The sequence below is a fragment of the Cuculus canorus genome, chromosome 2, assembly GCF_017976375.1.
Source record: "Cuculus canorus isolate bCucCan1 chromosome 2, bCucCan1.pri, whole genome shotgun sequence".
NCBI lineage: Eukaryota > Metazoa > Chordata > Aves > Cuculiformes > Cuculidae > Cuculus > Cuculus canorus.
In genome coordinates, this window is record NC_071402.1 from 155,795,350 (window position 1) to 155,823,005 (window position 27,656).

The window sequence follows — 27,656 nt, forward strand, 5'->3', positions numbered from 1 at the left end:
ACATTGAACAGAGCTGGACCCAGTACTGAGCCCTGAGGAACTCCACTTGTGACTGGCCTCTTGTGACTGGCCTCCAGCTGGAGTTCCCCAGCTGTCCCTATATGTCCCAATAGATCAGGCTGCCCATATTAATAAATGACGCAGAAAAAATACAAAAGTTCATTTTTTCAGCTTTGATAACCCTTGAGAGGGTATGATGACACAAAATGGAAAAAATACCTGTTCCTCAAATCATCCAGCATAGCCTCTACTTTATACACTGACAATAGCTATCAGAGCAATGATTAATACAAGTATTTTGTATTTCTACTGTTGATTTCATCCAAAACAGCACTGAACAGCACTGCAAACGCTCATGGACTACCTGTCATAGTGCACCACTAAGTTAACCATGTACAAATAACACTTGCAGCATCTGGTTTCAAAATGCAGCACATGAGAACACTTAACTCCAAGATAGGAAGATTAGGACACTGTCTAGCAGTTACAGGGAGAAGTTGTCAGCCAGCAGAACAAGCATTTAAAGGGCTACTGGCTTTACTGGTTTTACTCTGTATCTGAAAAGCCATCCAGAGCCGAGAATGTCATGAAGAAACATGCAGTGATTATTGACTTCTGTGACAGGTTCTGTTAGAAACTGCTTAATTCCCATTAAAATGGCAGTTCTAGCATCCCGTCTTTTTATTTTATTTTACAGAAGACCTAGAAATTCCAAACAAGCAATGAAACCTGAACCCTTCTTGTACCTTCTGTAGCTCCTGTGTAAAACTCTCATGATAAATATCAAGTCCTCCTTGAGACTTGATCCAATTCATCTCAACGTCCACCCCAATAACATCTTTGGTGAACAGGTCCTCAAAAGTGTGAGCCAGCAAATAAGAGATGTCCTGAGGAAAGAAAAAGAGGATGTTAGTGATTAAAATCTGATATAGGATTGGAAGACATCCCTGGATGTGTGCAAATGGCTGGAATTAGCAAATGGAGGAGGAAAAGTGATGGAAAAGGGTTGGCGAAGATATGTGGGAAAGGACCCTGAAAGGTGACACACCGTGTGCACAGATGAAGACTGAGGGGGGGCAGGTTATGTGTGTATGTGTGTGCACATGTGCACGCAAGGCCATGCATGTACACAGACAGTGTGTCTGTGCTGGCTGGCGGGTCATGTTGGTGATGGTGGCAGACACTGTGTGCACACAGTGTACATGTATAGTTTATGGAGAGGTGTGTGTGCAGGGCTAGGTGAGAGGTAAGGAAAGGGACAATTCTCCTCAGCCAACTCTTTGTGGTGGATAACTCTCAGTGGGACAACTGTCCATGGGTCAACTATGCATGGCCGACTCTCTGTAGGGACAAATCTGTGTGGGGAGGGTGATGGCTACTGTTAAGGTTAGGATTAGAGTTAGAATCATAAAATGATAGAACGATTTGGGTTGAAAGGGACATTAAAAACCATCCAGTTCCAACTCCTCTGCTCTCGGCAGGAACATCTTCTACCAGATCAGGTTGCTCAAAGCCTAGAATCGTAGAATCACTGAGTCTGGAAAAGACCTTTAAGATCATCAAGTCCAACAATCAGCCCAACATCCCCATGCAGCCTCATCCCACCTGGCCTTGAACTCCTCCAGGGATGGGCCATCCATAACTTCTCTGGACAGTCTGTTCAAGTGCCTCACCACCCTCACAGTCAGAGTTGGTGTTAAGGTTTAGGACTCTCTGTGTAGAGTCGTCCCTGTGGAGAGCTATCTGTTTAGAGTTGTTCCATGGAATACTGGCCATGAAGAGCTGGCTGCGGAGAGTTATCACGGAATCATATCATTGTTTTGTTGGAAAAGACCTCTGAGATCATTGAGTCCAACCACACCTGTCCAACACTAAACAATAAGCCTAAGCACTTCATCTACCCATCTTTTAAGTACCTCCACAGATGGCTTCTCTGGGCAGCCTGTTCCTGTGCCTGATAAACCTTTTGGTGAAGAACTTTTTTCCTGATACCTAATTTAAACCTCCTCCGGTGCAACTTGAGGCAATTTCCTCTCATCCTATCACTTTTTACTTGGAAGAAGAGACTAACCTCCTTTCAAGCAGTTTTAGAGTAATAAGATCTCCCTTCAGCCTCCTTTTCTCCAGACTAAACAGCCTCAGTTCTCTCAGCTGCTCCTCATAAGACTTGTGCTCCAGACCTTTCACATTCTGGGTGTTCTCCAGAAGCTCAATGTCCTTCTTGTAGTGAGGGGCCCAAAAGTGAACACAGGATTCAAGGTGCAGCCTCACCAATGCTGAGCACAGGGGAAGGATGACTGTTTCTGATACAAGCCAGGATGCTGTTGGCCTTCTAGGCCACCTGAGCACACTGCTGGCTTATATTCAACCAGCTGTTAACCACCACCCCCAGGTTCTTTTCTGCCAGGCAGCTTTCTAGCCACTCTTCCCCAAGCCTGTAGCATTGCATGGCGTTGTTGTGACCCAAGTGCAGAACCTAGCACTTGGCCTTGTTGACAACTTCATTCCATTGGTCTCAGCCCCTTGATCCAACCTGTCCAGATCCCTCTGTAGAGACTCCCTACCCTCAAGCAAACCAACACTCCCGCCCACTTTAGTGTCATATGCAAACTAACTGAGAGTGCATTCAATTGCTTCATCCAGATCATTCGTCGAGTTCACATAATCATAGAATGCCAGGTTGGAAGGGACCTCAGAGATCATCCCGTCCAACCGTTTAGGTCATACATAGTTTAAATGAGAAGGCCCAGCACCCTGTCAAGCTAAGCCTTAGAAGTGTCTAGTGTAGAGGAATACACCACTTCCCTAAGGAGAAGTTTAGTTGTTTAATTGTTCTCATGGTGAAAAATTTTCTTCTGGAATCCAATCAGAATCTCCCAAGAGGAACTTTAACCCAATAACCCTTGTCTTTTCCATGTGACTCCTTGTAGAAAGGGAGTCTCCATCCTCTTAGAAGACACCCTTTATGTACTGGGACATAAAGTTATCCTAGAGATGAGCGGTGTTTGCGTGGGAGGTACAAGCTCTGCACAGGCTGTGTGTGTGTCAGCCTTTCAGAAGAGCTTGTGTCTGTGTGTCCTAGGGCTCTGTGTGTCCCAGGGCTCTGTGTGTCTGCGTGTCCCACAGCTCTATGTGTCCCAGCACTGTGTGTCTGCGTGTCCTGGGGCTCCCTGTGTCTGTGTGTCCCAGCACTCGGTGTCTGTGTATCCCAGGGCTCTGTGTGTCTGTGTGCCTCAGGCTCTTTGTGTCTGTGTCCCAGCAGACTGTGACTGTGTGTCCCAGGGCTCTGTGTGTCCCATGGCTCTGTGTCTGTGTGTCCCAGCACTCGGTGTCTGTGTATCCCAGGGCTCTGTGTGTCTGCGTGTCTCAGGCTCTTTGTGTCTGTGTGTCCCAGGGCTCTGTGTATCTGCATGTCTCTGGGCTCTGTGTCCCAGGGCTCTGTGTCTGTGTGTCCCAGCACTCTGTGTGTCCCAGGGCTCTGTGTGTCTGTGTGTCCCGGGACTCTGTGTGTCCCGGGGCTCAGTGTGTCCCAGCACTGTGTGTCTGTGTCCCAGGGCTCTGTGTCTGTGTGTCCCAGCACTCCGTGTGTCCCAGCACTCTGTGTGTGCGTGTCCCAGGGCTCTGTGTGTCCCAGGGCTCTGTGTTTGTGTCCCAGCACTCTGTGTCTGCTTGTCCCAGGGTTCTGTATCTGTTTGTCCCAGCACTCTGTGTCTGTGTGTCCCAGGGCTCTGTGTGTCTGTGTGTCCCAGCACTCTGTGTCTGTGTGTCCCAGCACTCTGTGCGTCCCAGGGCTGTGTGTCTATGTGTCCCAGGGCTCTGTGTGTCCCAGGACTCTGTGTATCCCAGGGCTCAGTGTGTCTGTGTGTCCCAGGACTCAGTGTGTCCGTGCCCCCCAGCCCCGCTGCGTTACCTGCGTGTGAGGGCAGAGGCTCCGCTCAGCCATAGCCGGCCCTGCGCTGGGGTCCCTCCCGGTCCCCCCTCTCCCTCCGGGTCCCCTTGGTTCTTCTTCGCCCCCCCCCCCAGCGCAGCTGACGCCGTTGCTGAGCGACCGCGTGGGTGGAGCAGAAAAACCGGAGACTCAGCCCCGTTTGAGGCTCCCCGGAAGCAGGATAAGGGGGGGGGGGCGATAAGAAGACATGCTTCCAGCCTCTTCTCGGGCTTCCTCAGCCTTCTGTCACCGCTTTGATAAAAGACTCATAGAATCACCAGGTTGGAAAGGACCCACTGGATCATCGAGTCGAACCATTCCTAACACTCCCTTAAACCATGTCCCTAAGCACTTCATCCACCCCTTCCTTAAACACCTCCAGGGAAGGTGACTCGACCCCCTCCCTGGGCAGCCTGTTCCAGTGCCTAATGACTCTTTCCGTGGAGAATTTTTTTCTGATATCCAGTCTGAACCTCCCCTGGCGGAGCTTCAGGTCATTCCCTGTTGTCCTGTCCCCTGTCACTTGGGAGAAGAGCCCAGCTCCCTCCTCTCCACAACCTCCTTTCAGGTAGTTGTGGAGAGTAATAAGGTCTCCCCTCAGCCTCCTCTTCTCCAGGCTAAACAACCCCAGCTCTCTCAGCCGCTCGTCGTAAGACTTGTTCTCCAGCCCCTTCACCAGCTTCGTTGCTCTTCTCTGGACACGCTCCAGAGCCTCAACATCCTTCTTGTGGTGAGGGGTCCAGAACTGAACACAGTACTCAAGGTGTGGTCTCACCAGTGCCGAGTGCAGAGGGAGAATAACCTCCCTGGACCTGCTGGTCACACCGTTTCTGATACAAGCCAAGATGCCATTGGCCTTCTTGGCCACCTGGGCACACTGCTGGCCCATGTTCAGTCGGCTGTCAACCAATACCCCCAGGTCCCTCTCCTCTGTGCAGCTCTCCAGCCACTCTTCCCCCAGTCTGTAGCGCTGCATAGGGTTGTTGTGCCCCAAGTGCAGGACCCGGCATTTGGCCTTGTTAAACCTCATGCCAAGAAGTTGTTAGTAGTACAAAAAGTGGAATATTTTTGATGAGAAGCTCGACGTGAGCCAACAATGTGTGATCACAGCCTGGAAACCCAACTGAGTCATGGGGTGCATTGAGAGAAGCGTGGCCAGCAGCACGAGGGAGGGGATTCTCCCCCTCTACTCCACTCTCACGAGACCCCACCTGGAGTCCTGTGTCCACTTCTGGAATCCCCAACGTAATAAGGATATGGAACTGTTGGAACGACTCCAGAGGAGGCCATGGAGATGATCTGAGGGCTGGAGCACCTCCCGTATGCGGACAGGCTGAGAGAGTTGGGCTTGTTCAGCCTGGAAAAGAGAAGGCTGCAGGGAGACCCTCGAGCAGCCTTCTAGTAACTGAAGGAGGCCTCCAGGAAAGTTGGAAGGGTGTTTTTACAAGGGCATGTAGTGATAGGATGAGGAGGAATGTCTTTAAATTGGAGGGTGGAAGATTCAGAGCAGATTTTAGGAAGAAATTCTTCACAATAATGGTGGTGAGGCACTGGAACACATTGCCCAGAGAAGTCATGGCTGCCCCATTCCAGGAGGTGTTCAAGCCCAGGTTGGATGAGACTTTGAGCAAACTAATCCAGTGGGAGGTGTCCCTGCCCATGGCAGGGGGCTTGGAACTGGCTGATCTTTAAGGTCCCTTCCAGCCCAACCCAATCCTATGATTCTATGATTTAAGCTAAAGTTACCTTTTATCTACATAAGTATAGTTTTTGAAAGTTAGACAGAATGTCCTGCTGATAGCATGTGTTCTTTCAGACAGTGTTTATCTAGACACTGTTTATTCTTTGGAGATGATAATCTCTTGTGTTAAGCATCATCTATGCTGAACAGGTGTGTCTTTTTCTATAATCACCTCTGTTTGCAGTCTTTCCTGATCTCAAAGGCAAGGTCGGGCAGAAAGCTGGTTCCAAATCTCCAAATTAGCAAGAGGTTTGACTGTTTTCAAGTTCATAATAACATGAAAATTAGTCCTTGGAAAGCAATAGAATATGCATAAGATTTTGGCGAAAATTTATACATATGCTTATAAGTGGGAACTATATTCTGTAACCAGATTGTCTCACCACACATGATTGACGGGGATCACTCCCGCATGTGTCCAGGCCTGATAAAAGATGCTTGCTTTCTAAAACTCTAAAATGAGTCTTAGATTTTATTTGTCAGCATTTTCTATATCACCCTCACCTCCATGCTCTGCACCTATGCTTCTGTGAGGCTCCTGTACGATTTCTGCCCTGCCACAGTCAAAAGAAGTACTTTTGGTGCTCTTTTAAAGGTCTATGGATTAATATAAAAAAATTTAAGTGTTGACTTAAAACTTTTTAGGGGATTTGGGCTTCCCAGGAGGCTGGGCTTGTCCCTCTGCCACCTTGGGGCCCTGGCTCAGTCTGTCAGTTTGGGAGCTGAAGGAAGAAAGCAAATCCTCTCCTCCTTCCCAGCTGCCCCATAGTCAGGCTGCAAGGGCTGGAAGATGGGATAATACATCATCAGCCCCGGAACCATCCATCTTCCCACTCCTGCTGCCGGACAGAGCACCCAGCTGTGTACGCTGGTTGCTAACAACAGCTGCCTGCTCCTGCTGAAGCAGGCGATGTTTTCCTTAGAAACCACCCCAGCGCAGCATTTTCTGCTTGTCCTCCTCTCCTCTCCCTCACAGGGAAAAATTTCTTCCCAGTACCTAATCTAAATCTCTTCCCTTTCAGTTTAAAAACATTTCTCCCCTGTCCTATCCTTGCACTCCCTGATCAAGAGCCCCTCCCCAGCTTTCTTGTAGGCTCCCTTTAAGTACTGGAAGGCTGCTAGTAGGTCTCCCTGGAGCCTTCTCCAGGCTGAGCAACAGTTGTTTCTTGGCTTGCTTTCTTATGGGACGTGCTCCAGCCCTCTGACCATCTTCGTGGCCTCCTCTGGACTCGCTGTAGCAGATCCATGTCCTTGCTGTGCTGAGGACTCCAGAACTAAACACAATACTTTTCTCCCCTCCTCCTTGCATCTTCCTCACAGTAAAGGAACCAGGCTGTGGAGCCCACGGCTTCTTCATCGCTGTCAGGGTCATTTGGCTCATTGTGGGTACTGTAAAGGAGATTTGCAGGGTCTGGAAGGGGAGGTAGGCAATGTTACTATCCTCTGTAGGCACTTGCTGGAGAATAACCATCACAAAAATAAGTAAAATTTGCCAGCATGTGTTGTTCCACAAGCACATAAACTAAGGGCCTGGGGTCCTCCCATGGCGGCTGTGGGGTGGTTGAAAAGCTGGTGGCTGTAGGCATTTGCACATAGGGCTGTGCCTACATGGGATCACAAGCTTCAGTACATCAGCTCACCAAAGTCTGCATTTAGAATAAGACACCAAATTTGACTTGGAGGCACTGCTGTGTTATCAGTTTCCCTGTGAAAAAGGGAAACTTGCCCAAGGGAAAGCTTGGTAGACCTGCAATACCCTGTTCCGAGGTTACGGCCAGTCAGAGGAGTTGGGGGCATCTGGCAAGGGTAGCACGAGGCACCTGTGTTTTCCTGTAGAAAACCTGTACAGCCTTGTTTCTGTGGGGACACATAAGGTCCTTGCCTTTAAAATTAGGTTAGAGCATCCACATTTTGACACGTTTCCATATCAGAATTCCAACTTCTCTCATCATGTGCTATTACAGTTGATTACAACATCTGTTTGCTAACTGGAATGCTCATAAAATCCAGCATTTTTTAAAGAATTCTTTCCGAGCCTTTAAGAAAGCCTTGGAGTGGTGGCAGTAAAGCAGATGTTTTTGTTTAACATAATATATAGATATATGTGAAAACTGATTGCAGAAAAAAACTTTCTGTACTTTCATCTTTACTGTCTTTCAATAAAAAGCCAAACAGATTATCTCAGTTTAGAAGCTGGATTTTTTTTTTCCAGCTGCAGTCTAGAAACCCACTATAAAATCTGGAAGTGAAGGTGAGATCCATCTGCCCAGTAGTCAAAATCAGAAAAGAAGGCTTAAACACTGCTCCAGAGCTCTGCACAGTTGTTTCCCATGTGACAGTGGTATATTTTCCCTTAGATCTCCATTTCTATGCCGTCATCATTTACTCAAATAAACTTAAAAAAAAAAAGGCACTCTTTCCATTGTAAAACTGTTTCATTATTGTATATATTCACTTTTCCATATAAATATGATGAACATTAGGAACAATTTGCATATATGTCATCCTCATTATCACCATTCTAATAGATTTATCATACAATCATAGAATGCTCTGGGTTGGAAGGGACCTTTACAGGTCATCTAGTCCAGCTCCCCTGCAGGAGCTGAAGCTGGTGAAGGGCCTGGAGAACAAGTCTTATGGGGAGCGGCTGAGGGAAATAGGGTTGTTTAGCCTTGAGAAGAGGAGGCTGAGGGGAGACTTATTGTTCTTTACAACTGCCTGAAAAGAGGTTGTAGAGAGGAGAGAGCCTCTTCTCACAAGTTACAGGTGATAGGACAAGGGGGAGTGGCCTCAAGCTCCACCAGGGGAGGCTCAGGCTGTACATCAAAAAAAATTTTTCACAGAAAGAGTCATTGGGCACTGGCAGAGGCTGCCCAGGGAGGTGGTTGGGTCACCATCCCTGGAGGTATTTAAAAGACAGGTAATTGAATTGCTCAGGGACATGGTTTTAGTGGTTGATAGGAATGGTTGGACTCGATGATCCTAGTGGTCTTTTCCAACCTAATGATTCTATGATTCTATCTTTAACTCAATCAGATTGTTCAGAGTTCCATCAAACCTGACCTTGAATGTTTCCAAGGATGGGGCCTTTACTACCTCCCTGGGCAACCTGTGCCAGTGTTTCACTATACTCATTGTAAAAATTTTCTTCCTAAGTCTAGTCTAAATCTTCCCCCCTCCAATTTAAAGCCATTTCCTCTTGTCCTATCGCTACATGCCATTGTAAAATCTCCCTCCTTATCTTTCCTGTAGGCCCCCTTTAAGTACTGGAAGTCTGCTAGAAGTTCTCCCTGGAGCCTTCTCTTCCAGACTAAACAACCCCAACTCTCACAGCCTGTCCTTGCAGGTGAGGTGCTCCAGCTCTTTTTGTGGCCCTCCTCTGGACCTATTCCAACGGCTCCATGTCCTTCCTGTCCTGAGAACTTCCAAACTTTATTTAACTTCCAAGGTCTGAAGAGAGACTCAGGGATGTAGGAAATAAAAAAAAAAAACACAAGCCAAACAGAAATTTTAGCCTACATGTATAGGTGTAGATGTAGACATTTTCTGTAACTGCGATGTATGAATACTACGAGACATTTTGCCTTGTGTTTCTCCTCTCTACTATGTATGATTGGATTTTATATGAATGTTTTGATTTGGATTGGGTGTGTGGGTCTGAAGAGAGAGTTGGTGTTGTTTAACCTGGAGAAGAGAAGGCACCAATGAGATCTTATAGCAACCTTCCAGTAACTGAAGGGGCTACAAGAAACTGGGGAGGGACTGTTTACAAAGGCTTGTAGGACAAGGGGCAATGGGTGTAAACTGGAGAGGGGCAGATTTAGGCTAGACATAAGGAGGAATTTCTTTACTATGAGAGTGGTGAGACAGGTTGCCCCATCCCTGGAGGTGTTCAAGGCCAGGTTGGATGGGGCCTTAGGCAGCCTGATCTAGTGGGAGGTGTCCCTGCCCATAGGGTTCAGAATGCATCAAGACTCCAAATATTTTTCATGTTTTTAGTATTTTCTGATGCTAAATCAGGAAACAGAAGTCCAGCAGACTTCAGGTAGCATCCTTTGCGTGCAAGAAAGTAAGGGATATTGTGGTGTTATCTTTTGTGCAAGAAGAATTGCACGGTTTTGCATATTTGCATCTGGGTAGCAGATTCCTAATTATTTCTATTTCTTTATTAAGGTCACCTTAGATTTTCAGGAAACAATTCCCAGAAGTCCGCTGATGAATGATTCACTTGGACGTTGCTGCCCTCCAGTGTTCTTGTTAAGATTTCCACGTGTTCGGGAAAGGCTTTAAAAACAAATGTTGTGTTGGAGCTTTGTTCTGATCAGGCAAATGAGCAGGTTGGAAATACTTCCATCAAACACTTCCATTGCAATCTGGCATGTTCTCTTATAGTTGTAGTAGGTCAATTGTGTTTATTCACTACACTGGCAAAATTATATATTATCCTGTAATTATTGCAGATGCAGCTGAACAGGTATGATTGGAATGTGGGTCTCCTTTGCATGTTACCATGTGTTTCTTGAAGATGAATTAAACCCAGCATCAGCAGTCTGACTTTAAAACGCAAGTAAAATTTGCAGACATGGAAAATGGAGACAAAACCTTTCAGTTTCAGGTCGAAAATGCCAAACGGCTCTGTTTCTGAAGGCTGGCTTCTCCTGTTGCACTGCTTCCTTGTCCTGCCAATGTAGTTTTTGAGTCAAATGTCCTTAGTTTAGAGACTATTCACATCTCCCAGATCTTGCCTGTACTTAGATAATTTCCAGTTCTCTTGGAGACAGTTTGAAATAACCTTCTATTGGCAATTCCACCTGGATATCCCTCAATATTTTCTCTCTTAACGTCTTGAGAGGTGTTATTTTGTGGCTGTCTCCTGACATAAGTCGACCCTTCCAGTTGCTTCCAGTTTACACTTCCTGAATTTAAGCTTTTCTTTGTTTCCCACTCCTCCCTTCTATATCTATGAGGAGAGCTGGTCTCCGTCATATCTACAAGTCTGTCCCTCACTAAAACATCAGTGCGTACTGCAGTACTTCTGCTGGAATACTTAGGCTGTAATTTCACTTAAGCCACATGAGATCTTACAAACCAGACACACCCAACATGTAGGAGAAGCATGTGGAAAATGCTTACACAAAGCAGCCAGTCATTCCTTTCCGACAGTGCCTGGGCAGATACATTGATCTCTGATTAAGCTGGAAATGGGCTACGCCTCCACGCAGTGCTGATGGGACACTGTGATGCTCAAGAAGGGCAGAACAAGGGGCTTGTTCTCCGTTAACACATTGACAGGTGCTTGGGTCAGAGAAGGTTGCTGGACTACAGAGTCTAACTTCCTATTGTCAGAAGCTTTTACATTTAGCCCAAAATAGTTTACCCAGTAATGTGTTTGTTAAAAGTAGTGGTTTTCATTCTGTGCTCCATGACTGTCTGGGAGTCCACTGATTATTTTTAAGGAGTCTATGAAAGTCTACAAGGAAAGCTGCCTCTGGTTAGACTCACAACCCAACATTTGGCTTCTGTTTCCAGATATGCCTTTGTTCTCAATATTAAAGAATAGTGTTAGCATTTTCACGTTCCGAATTTATTTTTTTTTCCTGTGGTCATAAAGGCTCTTCTCAATACTTTTCTCGTTAGATGAATCCATTTCTTGACAAATCATGTACATGTTAGTGGACCGCAGACTTTATTTCTCCAGATCTTAAAGACTCTGCAGTAATAAAAAATTCAGTTGATGATTAGTAGTGTCCTTGCACCCTTCAGGGTCATCACTGGGGAGATGCCTGTACCCCATGCCTAAACTGCAGATTCCAGGTTTGCATAGATATACATGGACTATCTTTGTGTGAGCCTCTTATGTCCTAGAAGCAATCTAGTATGTCATGGCAGAACTCCACGAGACCTAATTTAGACTGCTGAGAATAACTGATTGACTTTTTTAGTATTAAATATGGTTCTTTTCCCAAGTAACAAGTAACAGGGCAAGAGGAAAGGACCTCAAGTTGCACTAGGGGAGGTCTAGGTTAGATATTAGGAAAAAATTCTTTACTGAAAGAGTGGGGAAGCATTGGAACAGGCTGCCTGGGGATATTGTGGAGTATTCTCCCCCAGGAGGTATTAAAAAAGCTTGTAGACATGGCACTTCAGGAGATGGTTCAGTAGGAATGGTAGTGATGGGGTGACAGTTGCACTTGATCTTACAGGTCTTTTCCAGCCTCAGTGTTTTTATGATTCTAGAATTCTCTCTTTCTTTGATTCCCTTCAGTTTCTTTTGGAAGTTTTGCTTACACAGCAGCCAGGATTTCTCAAAGAAACCTCGAAAGACAAGATATTTTGGGTCTGCTCCATCCACTTTTCTCTCTGCCCTTGGGCGCTCCTGCCTGGGATCACCCTCCTACTTGCTTATTGCCCCCTTGTGACTTAGCTGGTTGGGCTCATTCTGCCAAGCCATGGCTGCCAGAAAATCATGGCTTGAGCCTATCTTGTGCTGTCACAGTGCCTCAGTACTTTACCAGGCTTTTGCTCCTTGTCTTGAAGTCTTTTGCATACAAGATTAAATACCTTTTTTCTTACCTTTTTCAGTAAGCTTTTCCTCAGCCTCCTGCCAGCAAACTTTCAGACACAATGTGTTCACAGATATTCCCGTGCTCTCCTGGTTTGTGCATTGGGTGAATTAGTGAAAGGGGGAAATGCAAATCATTTTTCCATGCCTTTTGGTACTCTAGATGTCTGTAATGTGAAGATGTGGTGAGGAAGGCCCTGTTCTGCTAGAGAATGGGTCAAAGACCCCCCTTTGGAGTAAATGATGGAAAAGAATGACCACACCCCCCCCCCGTATGATGCAGTGCAATTAGGAACTGTCATCTAATTCAGAAGGAAATGGAATCTAAACATCCCTACATTTGGGATTTTTAATCTGTATTTGTTTCCAGATCTTAGTTCTGCCTTAATAACAGCATGAGCAAAAATCATAGAATCCTAGAATGGTTTGGGTTGGAAGGGTCCTGAAAGATCATCCAGTTCCAACTCCACTGACCCTTCCACTGGATCAGGTTGCTAAAAAGCCCAGCCCATCCATGACTTCTCTGGGAAACCCGCTCCAGTGCCTCACCACCCTCACAGGAAAAAAAATTCTTCCTAATATCTAAACTAAATCTCCCCTCTTTCAGGTTAAAGCCATTCCTCTTCACCCTATCCTGGCACTCCCTGAGAAAGAGTCCTGCCCCAGCTTTCCTGGAGGCCCCCTTGAAGTACTGCAAGGCTGCTACAAGATCTTCCTGAAGCCTTCTCTGCTCTAGGCTAAACAAGCCCAACTCTCTCAGCTTGTCCTCATAGGGGAGGTTCTCCAGCCCTCTGATCATCTTTGTGTCCCTCCTCTGGACTCACTCCAACAGATCCATGTCCTTGCTGTGCTAAGGACTCCAGAACTGAACACAGTACTCAAGATGAGGTCCCACAAGAGTGGAATAGATGGGGAGAATCCCGTGTCTCTACCTGCTGGTCACACTTTTGATGCAGCCCAGTATATGGTTGGCTTTCTAGGCTGCAAACACATGTTGGTAGAAGAAATGTGTTGGAAGCAGATGGTGAGCCTGACAGGCCAGATTCAGGCAGTTTAGATTTAGCGTAAACTGCTGAGTCCAGTGTTCTCTCTCGCTTGGCTGGCTGAGGGTAAGAAGTAGCTGTTTGAGAGCACTGGAGATGAAGCTTATAGGAATGACAGGCTAGGTGAGAAAGAAGTTTCTAAGATGACCCTTGGGAGAAATGCTTTTTAAATTTTACCTTAGCATGGAGTTACTTATACCTTCTTGAAAACTTAATTTAGCCCAAGCTCTGAACAGTATCTTGGCTGGCTGTGGCATTTCAGGCTGGTGAATGGGGTGAGTTTAAATGTATTTTTATCACTTTATCCTCATGAACTCGGGCACAGACAAATGTCCCAGAAGGCCAGCTGTGTTAGGACTCCACAGCTGAACCAGCACATCTCACTAGAGTCCAAAAAAGTCATCTCAGAAAGACTTCACTTTGGGACAACATGAATATGGAGTGCTAGAGCTACCTCTAAAGCCCTTGCAAGGGTGGGATGGGACATAATTAAATTGACCACAGGCAACATCTTCTGTTGCAAAGAGCTGGAGTACAAGAAGACATAGACTGTGCCACCGGAGAGGGGTCTGTGACTGACATCTTCCAGAGAAACAGAGGGCTTATGGCTGCTGCAAGTTGGCCCTGGTGGCAGAAATGCAAGGAAAGTGGCTTGGATTTCCTAAGGACAGCATATCCTCGTTTTCTGTTCTTGCTGTGCAAGTTAGCTCCAAACTGTGCCCTAGTTCCTGCAAACTGGAAGGAATTGCACTGGAAATAGTGTCTCAGAGTACCGTAAGGAGAACTCTGTATAAAAGAAAGAAAATTTCTTACACTGGGAATGGAGAGTGCAAGAGGTGGTGGTGTCCTGAGGGCATGCAGAGCCTGTCGTGAGAAAAAGTTACAGCTGTGTCACCATCTCTTTCCCAGCACATTATTTCAGTTTTGCAAGTAGGGAAAGACAAGGCTGGCTCAGCCAAACCAGCAGGCTTGCATGTGCTTTTCCGTGTGAGCCCCACAGGGGATCAAAGAAAGCGAAGAGGCAGCTTGATTCACCAGCTGGATGAACTGGTACCCGCCTGCAAAATCAGCATCCTCTTCTCTGCCCAGGCTAGCAGGACACGTTGAGTAGTACACTTTATGGTGAAGGGATATGTTGTTTCCATTTACCTTCCCTTATTGCCAACTGACCTTCACCTAAGGCACTGAAACAAGTGCAAGGAATTGCCCTAGTAGGGTGTCCAAGATACCCTAGGTAGTAGGTAGTCCAAGAACGACTGGTTTTCTTGCCATTGTACCTTGCTGTAGACTGCACCTAATAACTCTTCTAGTAAGCTTATTACTTGTGTTTGTATTGTAAAATATCTCTAGGCAGGCTAATTCTAGGGGCTGGTTACACTGTCTTTTAACATTTCGAGGCTTATTTCTAACATAGGATCTCCCTTCAGGTTCTAAGCAAGGAAAGGTCTCCCAGTGGAAGGTTTTGCTCTTCAGACAGCATTGCCTACATTTAGGTGCCTGCCACGTAAGATGCCCAAGGATACATAATGCATTTGCCAGCAGATATTGGTGTAGGATCTTCTGGGGACTGACAGCCTGCTGAAGCACAAGGCCATCTGGGACATCTTGCAGCACTTGAAACAATGTGAAGACTTCTGTGTTTAGGTAGCCAAGTACTGCTTTTAAAGTCTTTAAGTTCAAAGAGCAGCACTTTTCCCCTACAAGAGTACCTGGACACTGTAATGACAGATTAACAATCATAGCATGGCCTGACCCTCAGTGCTACAGTTTAGCATGGAAATAATTTTTACCTGAGACCAACCAGTTTCCCATTGCAAGAAGAAAAGCTTGCATTTTGGGGGCATCACCATATTTTTCATATTCAGAAAAAAAGGTTGCGTTCTTATTTTTTAATCTCACTTGGCCTTAAAAATATACAACCCTGCATCTCCAAAGTGCAGCCCAGAATTCTCTTTGATGCATTAGAAAGTGAGTAGAACCTTTCAAAAGCTCATTTTAACCTGGGCTGCAAGCTGGCACCTTGGAATTGAAAACATCAGGTCTGCATCCTTTTGGAGCTGAAGAACATAAGGTGTAAACCAGAGAGAACATGTCCCATCACGTCCAGCTGGCGTGTTCTTGTGCTGAGACACCACATGGTTGCAACACTTGCAAGTGAAACTTTTCAATAAGCAGCCAAATCTGGTTTATTGGGTTGTCTTCTGTTTTGGCAGAGCAGACCTTTTTACCTGTCATCAAAGGTGATGCACCACTGTTAAGAGCAGGAGTGTGTCAGCTATGAGTGCAAGTTCTGTAGAAAAATAAATGTCAGTGGGGATTCTCACCTGCTCCAGCAAGCAAGTGGCCAGAGAAAGTGGTGTGTGTGAAGTTTTCAGGATTAAAAGATCACATGGTGAGCAAAAGGGTAGTTGATGGCATAATTTGGACCAGGTGGATGAGGGAAGCCCTGAGGAACTTAGGGTGGTACCTGAGGTACCCAACAGTAACGTCCAGACCACAGCTTCAGGTTCTCGTATGGCCCACAAGCTTGTATGGTTCCCACTGGTATGTATTAATAGCAATTGGATAGGTCTGCGTTTGAGTTTCCGGGTATTGTTCACACAGGCACGTCTGCACACAGTTGTACAAACCAGGTCTCCTACAATCTGAGCGGGTGCATATCTGTGTAAGGGCTTTGCCTGTTTAGGTGCCCTGCAGCAGGAGCAGGAAGGAAATGAGTCATTTAACCTTTTTCCTTTGCCTGCACCAGGCTTGCAGAACTGGTGAGGAGGCACCAAACACAATAAAATATTTCCTCAACGGGCATCTATCATGGTTATTTCTGCACCCTGACATCCCCCTGGCGTTTTCCTTACTAAAATTCAGATAACACAGCTGGCCAGAGGAATGTGGCTGCATTTGATTCCATCAGCAATATAAATGCATGATTTTGGAAGTAGAAGTTGCACCTTTATATATAAACTTGAGTTCTACTTTGCACTTAAAAGCAAAGGTTCATTATTCCCTCTGTAATAAAGGCATAGAATGTGCTCTCAGACTTGCAATGCTGCCACTCTGAAGGGTATTTATTTTGAGATACTTCAGCATCTTAATTTAGTTCTCTTCATACTTTTCAAAGGCTCTTCTCTCTTCAGTGACAGCTGAGTGAACTGTGCTCTGACCTTTCATCTTATAAAATGAAACCAGATACTAAAAGAAGCTAAATTAGAGTTTATGAATACTGGTTTTGAATATATTTGATGAGATTTTACAAGTTCATCCCTTCATTCATTTAGGAAATAGGTTAATCTAAAAATTAATCTAGTAATAAATTGTCACTTTGTGTAATTTTTTTTTTCTTGGTCCTAAATGATTATAGTATGTGTCTTTCTCTTCATCTCATGTCTCGCTTTTCAAAGAGCATGACTGATTATAAATTAACACCAAAAGTGTTGGCGATTCTTTAGGGTTCTGGAAGACACAGGAATTCTTTGCATACTTTCTGCATAAACATCTCTTCTAGAGATGTTAGCAATTAAAGAACATCCAGGGAAACCTTATAACAGACTTCCAATACTGAAAGGGAACCTGCAGGGTGGCTGGAGAGGGATTCTCGGTGCCAACTGAGAGAGAACACTGGACTCAGCAGTTTACGCTAAATCTAAACTGCCTGAATCTGGCCTGTCAGGCTCACCATTTGCTTCCAACACATTTCATCTACCAACATGTGTTTACAGCCCAGAAAGCCAACCATATCCTGGGCTGCATCAAAAGAAGCATGGCCAGTGGGCAGAGAGAGGGGATGCTCTGCTATTGTGAGACCTCATCTTGAGTACTGTGTTCGGTTCTGGAGTCCTTAGCACAGCAAGGACATGGATCTGTTGGAGTGAGTCCAGAGGAGGGACACAAAGATGATCAGAGGGCTGGAGAACCTCCCCTATGAGGACAAGCTGAGAGAGTTGGGCTTGTTTAGCTTAGAGAAGAGAAGGCTTCAGGGAGATCTTGTAGCAGCCTTGCAGTACTTCAAGGGGGCCTCCACGAAAGCTGGGGCAGGACTCTTTCTCAGGGAGTGCCAGGATAGGGTGAAGGGGAATGGCTTTAACCTGAACGAGGGGAGATTTAGTTTAGATATTAGGAAGAATTTTTTTCCTGTGAGGGTGGTGAGGCACTGGAGCGGGTTTCCCAGAGAAGTCATGGATACCCCATCCCTGGAGGTGTTCAGGGCCAGGCTGGATGGGCCTTTGAGCAACCTGATCCAGTGGAAGGGTCAGTGGAGTTGGAACTGGATGATCTTTCAGGACCCTTCCAACACAAACCATTCTATGTTTCTATGATTTTTCTACTTTACATGAGTTGTTCAGATGGAGGTGCAGGGAAGTCTAATGTCACTGAGCTTGTATGAATTGCAGTTTTAAATCTTTGGGATCAGAAACAAAAATGTTTTATTTGTAACATCACTGATTCCCTGTGTTGCACGCTCTGGAATCACAAATTCCTCATGTATGGTTTAAACTTGTGGGGCAGTCTTATGCACAGAATCATAGAATCATAGAATAGTTTGGGTTGGAAGGGAACTTAGATGAAGTTCAAAGATCATTTAGTTCCACCCCCTCAACCTTCCACTAGATCAGGCTATGCAAGGCCCCATCCAACCTGGCCTTGAACATCTCCAGAGATGGACCATCCATAACTTCCCTAGGAAATCTGTTCCAGTGCCTCATCACTCTCACAGTGAAGAAGTTCCTCCTTATGTCTAGTCTAAATCTTCCCCTCTCCAGTTTATAGCCATTGCCCTTGGGTTTCCGTTGGGATTTTCTAAAATGTAGGTGTAATTCAGACTTCCCATATTTTCTGTGCATTAAAATTCATATGAACTGGCTACACTGAAAAAAAGCTGCAATTAAGTAATGATATGAACAATTGAGTCTAATTATTGTGATTATCCCAGTTATAGAGAATTAGGCTGACAGATGAAGTATATTAGAAAGAACCATTATGACGTTAATCGTCAACCCTCCTCAATACTTAAATTGTGTATCCCAGTGCTATTGGCTGTAAAGAGGCAACTGTGAAAGAAAGAAGAGACACGTGTCAAGCATTCATGACAGCAGATGACTTGGCCTAATGATTGTGGTCTTTCAAGGTCAGAAACATGCTTGATAAGCTGGATGTTAGTGGTTGTGAAGCTCAATGTCTCAGGTCCATTGTAATCTGGGATATATTGGGATATGTAATCAAGGGTTGAATCTAGATATCTTCAAGGTCCCTTCCAACTCAAACTATTCTATGATTCTATATCAGAAGTGCATTACTAGGTTCCCCAGCGAGGTCATTGTTTCTCATTCATGCAATGTTAACTTCATACTAATAGTCAAATTTACTGAACCATACACTCAGTTATAAATCCTATGTCGTTGTCTAGTATTGTGTGGCTGATGCACTGAACTGAGACACCGATGAAATGTATATATGACATTTTCTCTGAGCTTCTCATTCACTGTTACTAGACAAAATTTTCATACCTTTAAAAGAAGTCTCTGGGGTGCCCTCCCCCCAAAAAAATCACACTAGTAAGTGTTTAAATGTTCTTTTCTGCACAGCTTTCTGGTAAAGACATTTTCATTATCTCAGAATCAAAACATGTAAAGTCAGGGCATTCAACATTAGAGGGCTCACTTAAACCTGACTTTGTTAAAGAACAAAAATGCACAAAAATCTCTCACAGACACTCATAAATCTATCCTGTAGTGACAGAAATTAGATAAACATGAAATAAAATGTTCAAAATTAGCCTGAAAACAAAATTAGTAAGATGTCTAAATCATACCTAGTATGACTGGACAGAAATAAAATTATTTAAATATCTCCTTTATACCGAAATTCTTAGATTTACAATGAGCTTTTTGGAATAACTAGAGAAATTAAGGTCTTTTATTCTCAAATCTTATGCAAACCATTTCTTTCCCCTCTATTTTCATATAATTTTTCAATCTGAAATCAATCAGAGACTTGTTGAGCTGGTAACTCTTTCAGTCTTTAACTGTGACCTTTGATTATTTTATTGCTTTGTTTGGTGATTAGACCTGCTCTTGATTATTTATACTAAGTGGAAGGAAACCCCTTCCAAATAGTTATATACAGAGTCAGGTAGGCGTATTTCTGGCTTAGTAAATCAAATTGATCTGCTGCTTGAGAAGAAATACCTCATTAATTTTAATGAGGCTCGTATGGGATTATGCCAGCGGCAGGTTTGGCTTTACACGTCCTGGCATCTGTCACTTCTTTTGCCTGTGGCTGCTGCTGTCCTGAATGGGAGTAACTTGCAATGAAATGGTTTAAATGTGGATATATACACCAACATTATTCAGTCTGCAGGTACTTTGGCTGTGGTGATAAACAAGGCACCTGGCTGCCCTGCTCATTCTCTGACCTTGATGATGCTGTGTTGTGTTAATTCAATTCCAGCCTGGTTTATAAAGGACAATGAATTTGTCCAGTGAGTCGTCCACATACCCAGTAATCTCACTGTGCTTGCAGAGTTGTAAATCCCACTCCTGAGTTTTTCCCAATGTGTTGCCTAATACAATCTGATTCCTAGAGGTACTGAACCCTCCCAGCTCCCATTGAGCCACGAGGCTGCTCTTCCCCACACTGCAATGCGTTTCTTACAGGCGAAGGACCAGCAGCTGCCAGGAACCTGGCAGTTTTGGGGACATTTACCCATTGGTAAGTGTTGACTGGAGCAGATTCAGTGGCAGGATCTGTTCTTTGAATCCCAGATCTTTCACAGGCAGAGATGGCAAAGTTTTATGCAAGGCAGTACTGATAACAAAAGGGTAATTATACTTTTACTAAAAGTAGGTCATCAAGGAGACTGGAGCCGGCCTTCCAAAGTGTTATATAGACTGCTTCATAGGACCCTGAGCCAGTGCCAAGATGTAAAAGGCAAATGAGAACTTTATATTTTGCTGTCCATCTATTATCTACTGATTTACAAGGCAATTGGATGGAGAGAGACTTGATTGAGGATGGTAAGACACCCCATCTATAACAGTAAACAGACTGGGAAAAGACAAGAGGGAACATTTCTGTGAACAGCCAGACCATAACAGAGGTGTCTGAAAAATTCCAGTCCCGCTTCTGCATTGACATGAACTCTATTTAATATGACATTTTCTTTTGTGCTGGTTTCAGTAATGCTCCGGCTGACAAAAAAATAATGTGTCTGGCTACCAAAGCTCCATGCTGGCAATGTAACCCTCAAATGCTTCTTGCATTTGTGTGGTGTGACACTGGCAGAAATCCTGAGTCCTTTTTGCAAAGGAAACAAAGCACCTCGCTGTTATCTTTGGGAGAGGCGGTTTGGAACATTTCTGTGTGATGAGAAGGGTGTGTGTGAGAGTCTGAAAGGCAGAGGGAGCCAGGAGGCATATTTTCCATAGGAAATATTTGGTGATCAGGTGGTGTAGCATTCCTTAGAGATGAAAAGCCACTCATTCCACTGTGTACAATTAAACCAATACTTGAGTCATGCTGTCAGAGTGGAGACAGGTAAACTGCTTTGCTTTGGGTTTGCCATGATTTGTGTTCACCGTTGAATTGAACTCTGCAAACATTTTTGGCTTTGAGCACTGCCAGTGCCCTTTGCTGCCTGGGCTGGGCTGTGTGCACACCGAAAAGAAGACGCAAATGGATGTAGGGGTGTGAGAAAAGGGACATCTCCTTGACTTTGCGCAACTGCAGTTCAGCTGATGATTTTGGCAAGCTGTGTAGAGATAGATGTGTTGGAGGGTGGGTTACAGAGGGAGGCAGGCTCCTCGCCCAGCCAGGCAGGCTTTTGACTCCTTTTAGGCTCACTTGAAAGTGAGCTTGAAGCAAGTGGGTTAATCAAGGCATGTTCTGGCTTTAAGACTTGTCTCTTGGTAAAATATCATGGTGCTGACCTTGCACTCTTTAGAAAACTGGCAGCTTTGGTATTGGAAGGCTGTACCTATCCTACAGCCCATCTTCAGGCCTGGAAATGTCCTGCCTGTGCTTCTTGAGCTCACAAAATGATAGTGTGGACAAGAGGAAAGGCAGTGTGCCCAAAGTAAGTTCGGGCGTTTTCTGTTCTCCTGAAATATAATTATCTTTGTCTGATGGTATGTGCTGTGGTGATTGAGTATCTTTGGCTGGAAGAAAAATTGGTGCATTGCAAATCGCTGTCTTAAGGACTGAGTTAAGCTCAGTTCTTGCTCTCTTTGCCGGGAGTTCTTTGAGCCTGAATCTGGGCTATGGCTGAGCCAAACTGAAAGGGTTGTGGAGCAAAATGGGCTTTTTGAGGCCTTCGTGTCTCCTTGAATCAGGATGTGGGGGTAACAGAGTTGTCACTGGCATAAGCCTGATGCTCAGGACTGAGAAAAGGCCTTTTGTGATAGTTTGGAAGGATGATGCATGTACTGCAATATGTCCTCTCTTCCTTCCCCTCTCCACTTCCCAGCAGCCTCATCTCCCCATCCTGCGAGCGAGCAACTTGGGAGCAGCAGCTCCTTAGCTCCGGCTGACACGGACACGTTTGTGGAGCAAATCTGTATGCACACAGTCCAGAGAGAAGCCCCAGGGAAGATCTCACAGCACCTCTGGCCTCTTCCTGTTCAGAGATTCCTGCTCAGGGAATGCACCCTCCTTGCACACCTCTTCCAGAAATGGGAGCCCTGGTCCCTCCCCCAACCCTGACAGCTTTCTCCTGTGGCTGAGGGGAGGCAAGGGCTGGGAGCAGGATGGAGGAGCTGTGCTTTCCCTCTCTCCTAGGTGCCAGAACTTCAGGGGAGAATTTCCCTTGGAGGTGAAAGACTGAAGACAAAGTTAAAAACAAAAAATAAGGGTTGCTTATTTCTGGAGTCATTGCCATGTCCATGTTTCTTTCCACACTTGGGATAATTTTCAGTGTAGAATTTGAGTCCTTTCCTATCCTCTCTTTCCAACACTGACATTTCTAAATATTCCCTTTAATTCACTACAGATCCCATCCTATAGCTCCTACCCAGGCAAACAAGGAGAAAAAAAACCTGTGCATCAAGGCCAAGAAGCCCTACAACTGCCTGAACCTGTTAGGTTTTATCTCCATTGTTAAAAAGGTGTGTTCCTCCTGTGAAACAAAGAGTGCACGTTAACCCTCCTACTGTAAAATCCTGGAGGAGGCAATTTTATCAAGAACTAACTAGAACTAAGTAAGCATGGACAAAGAGTATGCAATCACCTTGCAATAAAACAAAAGATTTTACTGTTCTGTTGTTATCTCACTGTAAGGGTTATTTTTCAAAGCAGAGAAAACAAACCTGAGTGCATAAAGAAAGGTATCAAAATGTCACCTCATGATGCCTGGACCAATCTGCTTAGAATAAATTTTATGTGTTTAACTTTGATCCTTAGTAACACTATTGCGGCTGTGAGTAGAGGTAACATGCACAAAGGAGTGCTCTTTAATTTTAATCACACTGAACTCTCCCCTTCAAATCCTAGTTTGATCTCGAAGATTAAGAGCACCAAAACTGGTTGCGAGCCAGCTAGTGGATTGAGCTTATGAGCTGTATTTAAAACAGGGAAGAAGCAGTCAGAAATTCATAGTGTCATAGAATGGTTTGGGTTGGAAGGAACATTAAAGATCAGCCAGTTCCAACACCCCTGACATAGGCAGGAACACCTTCCACAGGATCAGGTTGATCAAAGCCTCATCCAACCTGACCTTGAACACCTCCAGGGATGGGGTATCCATGACTTCTCTGGGCAACATGTGCCAGTACCTCACCATCCACATGGTAAAAAGTTTCTTCCTAATATCTAATATAAATCTCCCCTCTTTCAGCTTAAAGCTGTTCCCCCTTGTCCTGTCCCTGTACTCCCTGATAAAGAGCCCCTCCTCAGCTCTGCTGTAGCTCCTTTCAGTACTGGAAGGCTACTTTAACGTCTCCCTGGAGCCTTCTGTTCTCCAGCGTGAACAAGCCCCTCTTTCAGCCTGTCCTCATACAGGAGGTGCTCCAGTCCTCAGATCATCTTCGTGGCCTCCTCTGGACTCACTCTAACATATCCATGTCCTTCCTGTGCTGAGGACTCCAGAACTGAACACAGGACTCCAGGTTAGGTCTCATGAGAGCAGAGGGGGAGAATCCCCTCCATGGACGGGCTGGTCACACTTCCTTTGATGCAGCCTAAGATATGGTTGGCTTTATGGGCTGCAAACACAAGTTGCGGGCTCATGGTGTGTTTCAATATGACAGCTTTTAAAAAATAAGCAAAGATACAGCAACAGTTGGCTGCAGTCTATCTTACCTACACATTTTGTTATAAAATGAATTGCTCTCTTTGGGCTCCCAGATGAACACTCACGTTTTGCAGTTCTGCCACCAGTTTTAAATTCGCCACTCAGCTATGATACTGTTTAACTTGGCAGAGAGAAATCCCTCTTTTCACCTTACACCTTCTGGATCTGCCAAAATCTAAACCAGGCAGGAATACAATAAGTGTGGTGATCCAAACTAGGGATCTGAGACTTGATTCACACGAAAGTAACTGCTATGTTATTCCTAGAATACTGTTAATGGGATTTCTGGAGCTCACAGGAGTCCAGTAGCTCCTCATGTCACTTTGGTTTCATTGTTATTCTGGCCGTATATTTGTTTCAGCAATGCATAGGTAAGGTAATTCAAGCACACATAGTGTGCATGCAGAAATATGTCTAGAAGGATTGTTGCCTTCTGAAACAAAGCATGGTTGGACTCGATAATCCAAGAGGTTTTTTCCAGCCTGGTGATTCTATGGTTCTACAGTGGTGATTCTAAAACTCTGGTGAGACCTGTGCTGTGTGATACCACCTTCTGTGTGTTTGGTGCAGAATATAAGTGGCTCTGATAGTGACTGCTGTACTTTCTGATGAATACAAGGAGTGCAAGGCTGTCTGCGAGTGCCAGGCTTGCTCTGAGCACACAATATGCTGTCAAGCCCATTAAGGATTTAAGAACAGTGATGACTTAGCACGAGGTAGTAGCAAGGTGCCAAAGTGCTCAAAGCAGCCAAAACGGTGATGCTTCTGAACAGGTATAGAAGCAGCAAGAATAAGTGCAATGGAGAAAAATGAAAAGCTGGGCAAGGTTTTGTGAATCCTCCTGATAGGCACCATTTCTGCTACCACTTGTTGTCATTGTGGAGAATGCAGCAAGGCAAGAAGGAAGCACAAGAAGATACCGTGGACTGTCATGGAGGGGTAAATGCAGGGGATCACCTTCAGATCTCAAGAGATGATGGTAGAGAAACTCAGTCTCACTCACTTGATGGTGCTTTGCCCAGGTGTCAAGAGAATCGTGGTGTTCAAAGGAGTGAACACAGAAGCGATGGTCACGTCTTGGTGCTGTTGTGCCCTGTGCTGCTGTGAGGGAGTTCTATCCAGAATATGGTCCTCATTGTTTCTTGGGCTAATGTAGCTCTTTTACATCTCCCTCGTTTGAAACAGAGAGCATGGAAATACTGGCCAGTACACCTGTAAGTGAAGGGCTTGTGTTAGGCAGTGTGAGACGCAATGGGGTGTCATAGAGAGAAAAGCAAAGGAGTTATTAAAACGCCATTTCTGGTCACCACTTTCAAACTGTCCTCTATTTTTCCTCCCTGTGAAAACCATAATGTTTCATCACCTTAGCTTTACTGGAGTTTCCAGTCTGTCTGACTCATCCACCAACCTCTCCTACACTCCCTCCAGTACTCTCCCCCATCAGCTGAAAGAGTGACAGGTTTTTGTGGTGTCCTTCACACATCCCCCTGCCTTGAGGCTTTTAAGGCTGTATGAGGAATCTCTCGGGAGCCTCCAGCTGCTGTCCTGCCTGCCAGCAACCGACTGGCCAAACAGTTTGCCCCACTCTGAGTATTAACTCCTTATTTGAGGGGTTGCAAAAGGAATGCTCCTTCCTGGGTCCTTCAGAAAGTGTCTAATGGGAGATGACCTCCCCATGCTATGCTGGTGGCTGTGAGGTAGAAGGGTAGGCTTTGGAGGAGCCAAGAGGTGAAATCTCTACTCTTTATTTACTCCACTTGTTAGTTTTGTACCAGCATAGAGAGCTTTTGCTATGTTAGGGCGGTTTTCTTTGGGTGGTGGCAGCAGCCCTATATTTGCAGACTGTTAAGATATTTGCAAGCAATGTCTGTGCTCTGAAAGGAGCAGCCCAGTTCCTGCCAGGGAGGGACAAACTGTCCCAGTCCCGAGGTATTTTTGACCACGTGCCTCCCAGATCTCTCACCGTCCAAGAGGGACTTTTCCCTTGTGTTAGCAGGACTGCTGCGTTTACAGCTGCTGAGGAGCAAGGGTTTTAAATATTCCAATGTCTCCATCAGTTGTTTGCATCAAAGTAACTAAATAACCAGAAATGGAAATAAACAACAGCAAAATGGCTATTGAAAACCACCCACACACATTCAAGTAGAGGGAAACTTTGTTTTCCTACACTGGATTCCCTTTCTTTCCCCCCTCCCTGTTTACCAGCATCATCCTTCTACCCCTAAAATATACCTGATTCAAGAGTAGGGGACAGAGTGGAAGAAATCAGTTCCACTCAGTAAAAGCCTCAGGACAGTGCAGTTGTTTTCTGCTTTCTGTCCCACTGTCTCGAAAGCAAAGCTTATAACTTTTCTTCTGCTTTAAGCTCATGCCTCTCTGAGTGTTTGTGGTTACAGCTTCTATTTCTACGTTGACAATTTCTTACCTGTTTTTTTTTTTCCCCTGTGAAAAGAAACGTGCCCCTGCCAACGTCTGCAAGCCCTTTAGACCTAGACTCGGATTACTAGCATCCGTTTAAGGTCTTTTCCTTGATTTGGGGACCCCGGAGGGAAGATTTGCAGCACTCGGTGTCTTCTGGAAGCCTTTCTGGGAAGGAGCGGAGCGTGAAAATATGCCAGCAACAGGAAAAGAGGCATCGTTGTCAAGCTGCAGCGGTAGCAGAAGCAGGAGGCTGGGCCAGTGGTGAAGACGCCAGATTTCAGCGGGGAGGAGCCAGGGCCAGTGGTGCTGGGGTTGGGGCGCTTGGCCTCAGTTGATGCGTTGGGCAGGCGGTGGCGTGCGGATGCGGGAGAGAAATAAATGAGGAGTCATAGCGAAGACGTATTTCCAGCCAAAGGGAAGGAGCAGGCCTCTCTGAAGGGAGCTGACGTTAGGGATTACTGGAGCAGAGAGCAGCGAGAGTCTTGTGGGTCTGGCTTCCACCCCTGGGCCAGCGGGAACATCTGGGCACAGCTGTTTCTCGGAACCCTTTCTTCTGCTGCTGCACATCGGCTTGTTTTGCAGTGATGGAATCGAATGGCACTTTCCTTGCTTGCAACAGTAAGTCTGTGGAAATGTCCTTGCATTTCAGCTCTTACCTTTATTTTTCCTCCTCTCTTCTCCTCCCTGCTTTGCCTCTCTATTCTCATTTGGAAGTAATGCAACATTTATTTGGTATTACAGAAAGAGATGACAGATTTTTCTCTGTTAATAGGATAAGCTGCCTTGGTAGGAAGGGTGTCTTCTCTGGATAAGTTCCTGCAAGTTCAGAAAAGTTGATCCAAATCTCCTCCCCTTAATGGTGAAACTGAGAGTGGGATGGATGCTCAGCTGGGTAAACTCTCCGTGCTCTGGTGAAGACAGCAGAGCTAGGATAAATTACCTTGGCTCAGGGTCTGCCCCCGAGACTCTGTAAATCTTAAGTACAAGATAAGTAATGTTTCTAAAAAAAGAAGAAATCCTTTCTGCCTTTCCTGTAAGTAAGAGTTAAGAAGATTCATTTGATACAGAGACTGGGAGGCTTGTCTGACAGACAAGGTAAATAAATATCCTCTTTCCCCTGGTTTGACTTTAATGAATTGATTTGTTACCTCTTAATTGTATTTTACTTACTCTGATGAACAGAAACACCTCAGTACTGTGATAATTAGAGATTGAAATGGAATTTTTTGATTCCACAAACTGGGGAGAATTCTACAGTGCTTGTTTTTATTTCATGAGATAGGTGCTTTCGTACTTTAGGTGAGCTATAAACAAACAAAAAAAACCCCTAATAGAGCAGTAAGTGGTTGACCATGAACATAATCACTTTAGCATTACCAGGAGAAATGTGAAGATTCCCCTTGGCTCAAGAAATCTTCCCTCTGATTTTCCCAGATGCCAGAAATCTGACAGGAAGGTGAAACAGAGGTTAATGTTATAGTTTTCATAGGTATCTCATTCATTATACAACCACTGGGGAAAGAAATCTAAGAAACACATCTGGAGCTATTACAGTGTTTCCTATTCTGGCTTGTGGGTTATTTTTCAGTGAATATTATTTAGTCTTCTGGGGTTAGGAACCAAGAATTCAGTGGCTATTTGTGAATCTATTTTCTCATCTCAGGCAGAAAATGTACACA

The 27,656-nt window shown here is 45.1% G+C and overlaps 2 protein-coding genes across 2 annotated transcripts in view; one reads left to right on the top strand and one right to left on the bottom strand.

Annotated features, from left to right (window-relative positions):
• The window catches only part of DLEC1 (DLEC1 cilia and flagella associated protein), an 88,416-nt gene that overhangs the window by 53,056 nt on the left and 7,704 nt on the right, over positions 1–27,656 (bottom strand). The gene's annotated exons all lie outside the window — the stretch shown is intronic.
• Positions 26,285–27,656, top strand: part of PLCD1 (phospholipase C delta 1) — a 59,405-nt gene continuing 58,033 nt past the window's right edge. Inside the window, exon 1 of the mRNA XM_054060173.1 lies at positions 26,285–26,595. Within this exon, the coding sequence (XP_053916148.1) occupies positions 26,562–26,595 (34 nt within the window). The 5' untranslated portion in view covers positions 26,285–26,561. The remainder of the gene's footprint in view (positions 26,596–27,656) is intronic.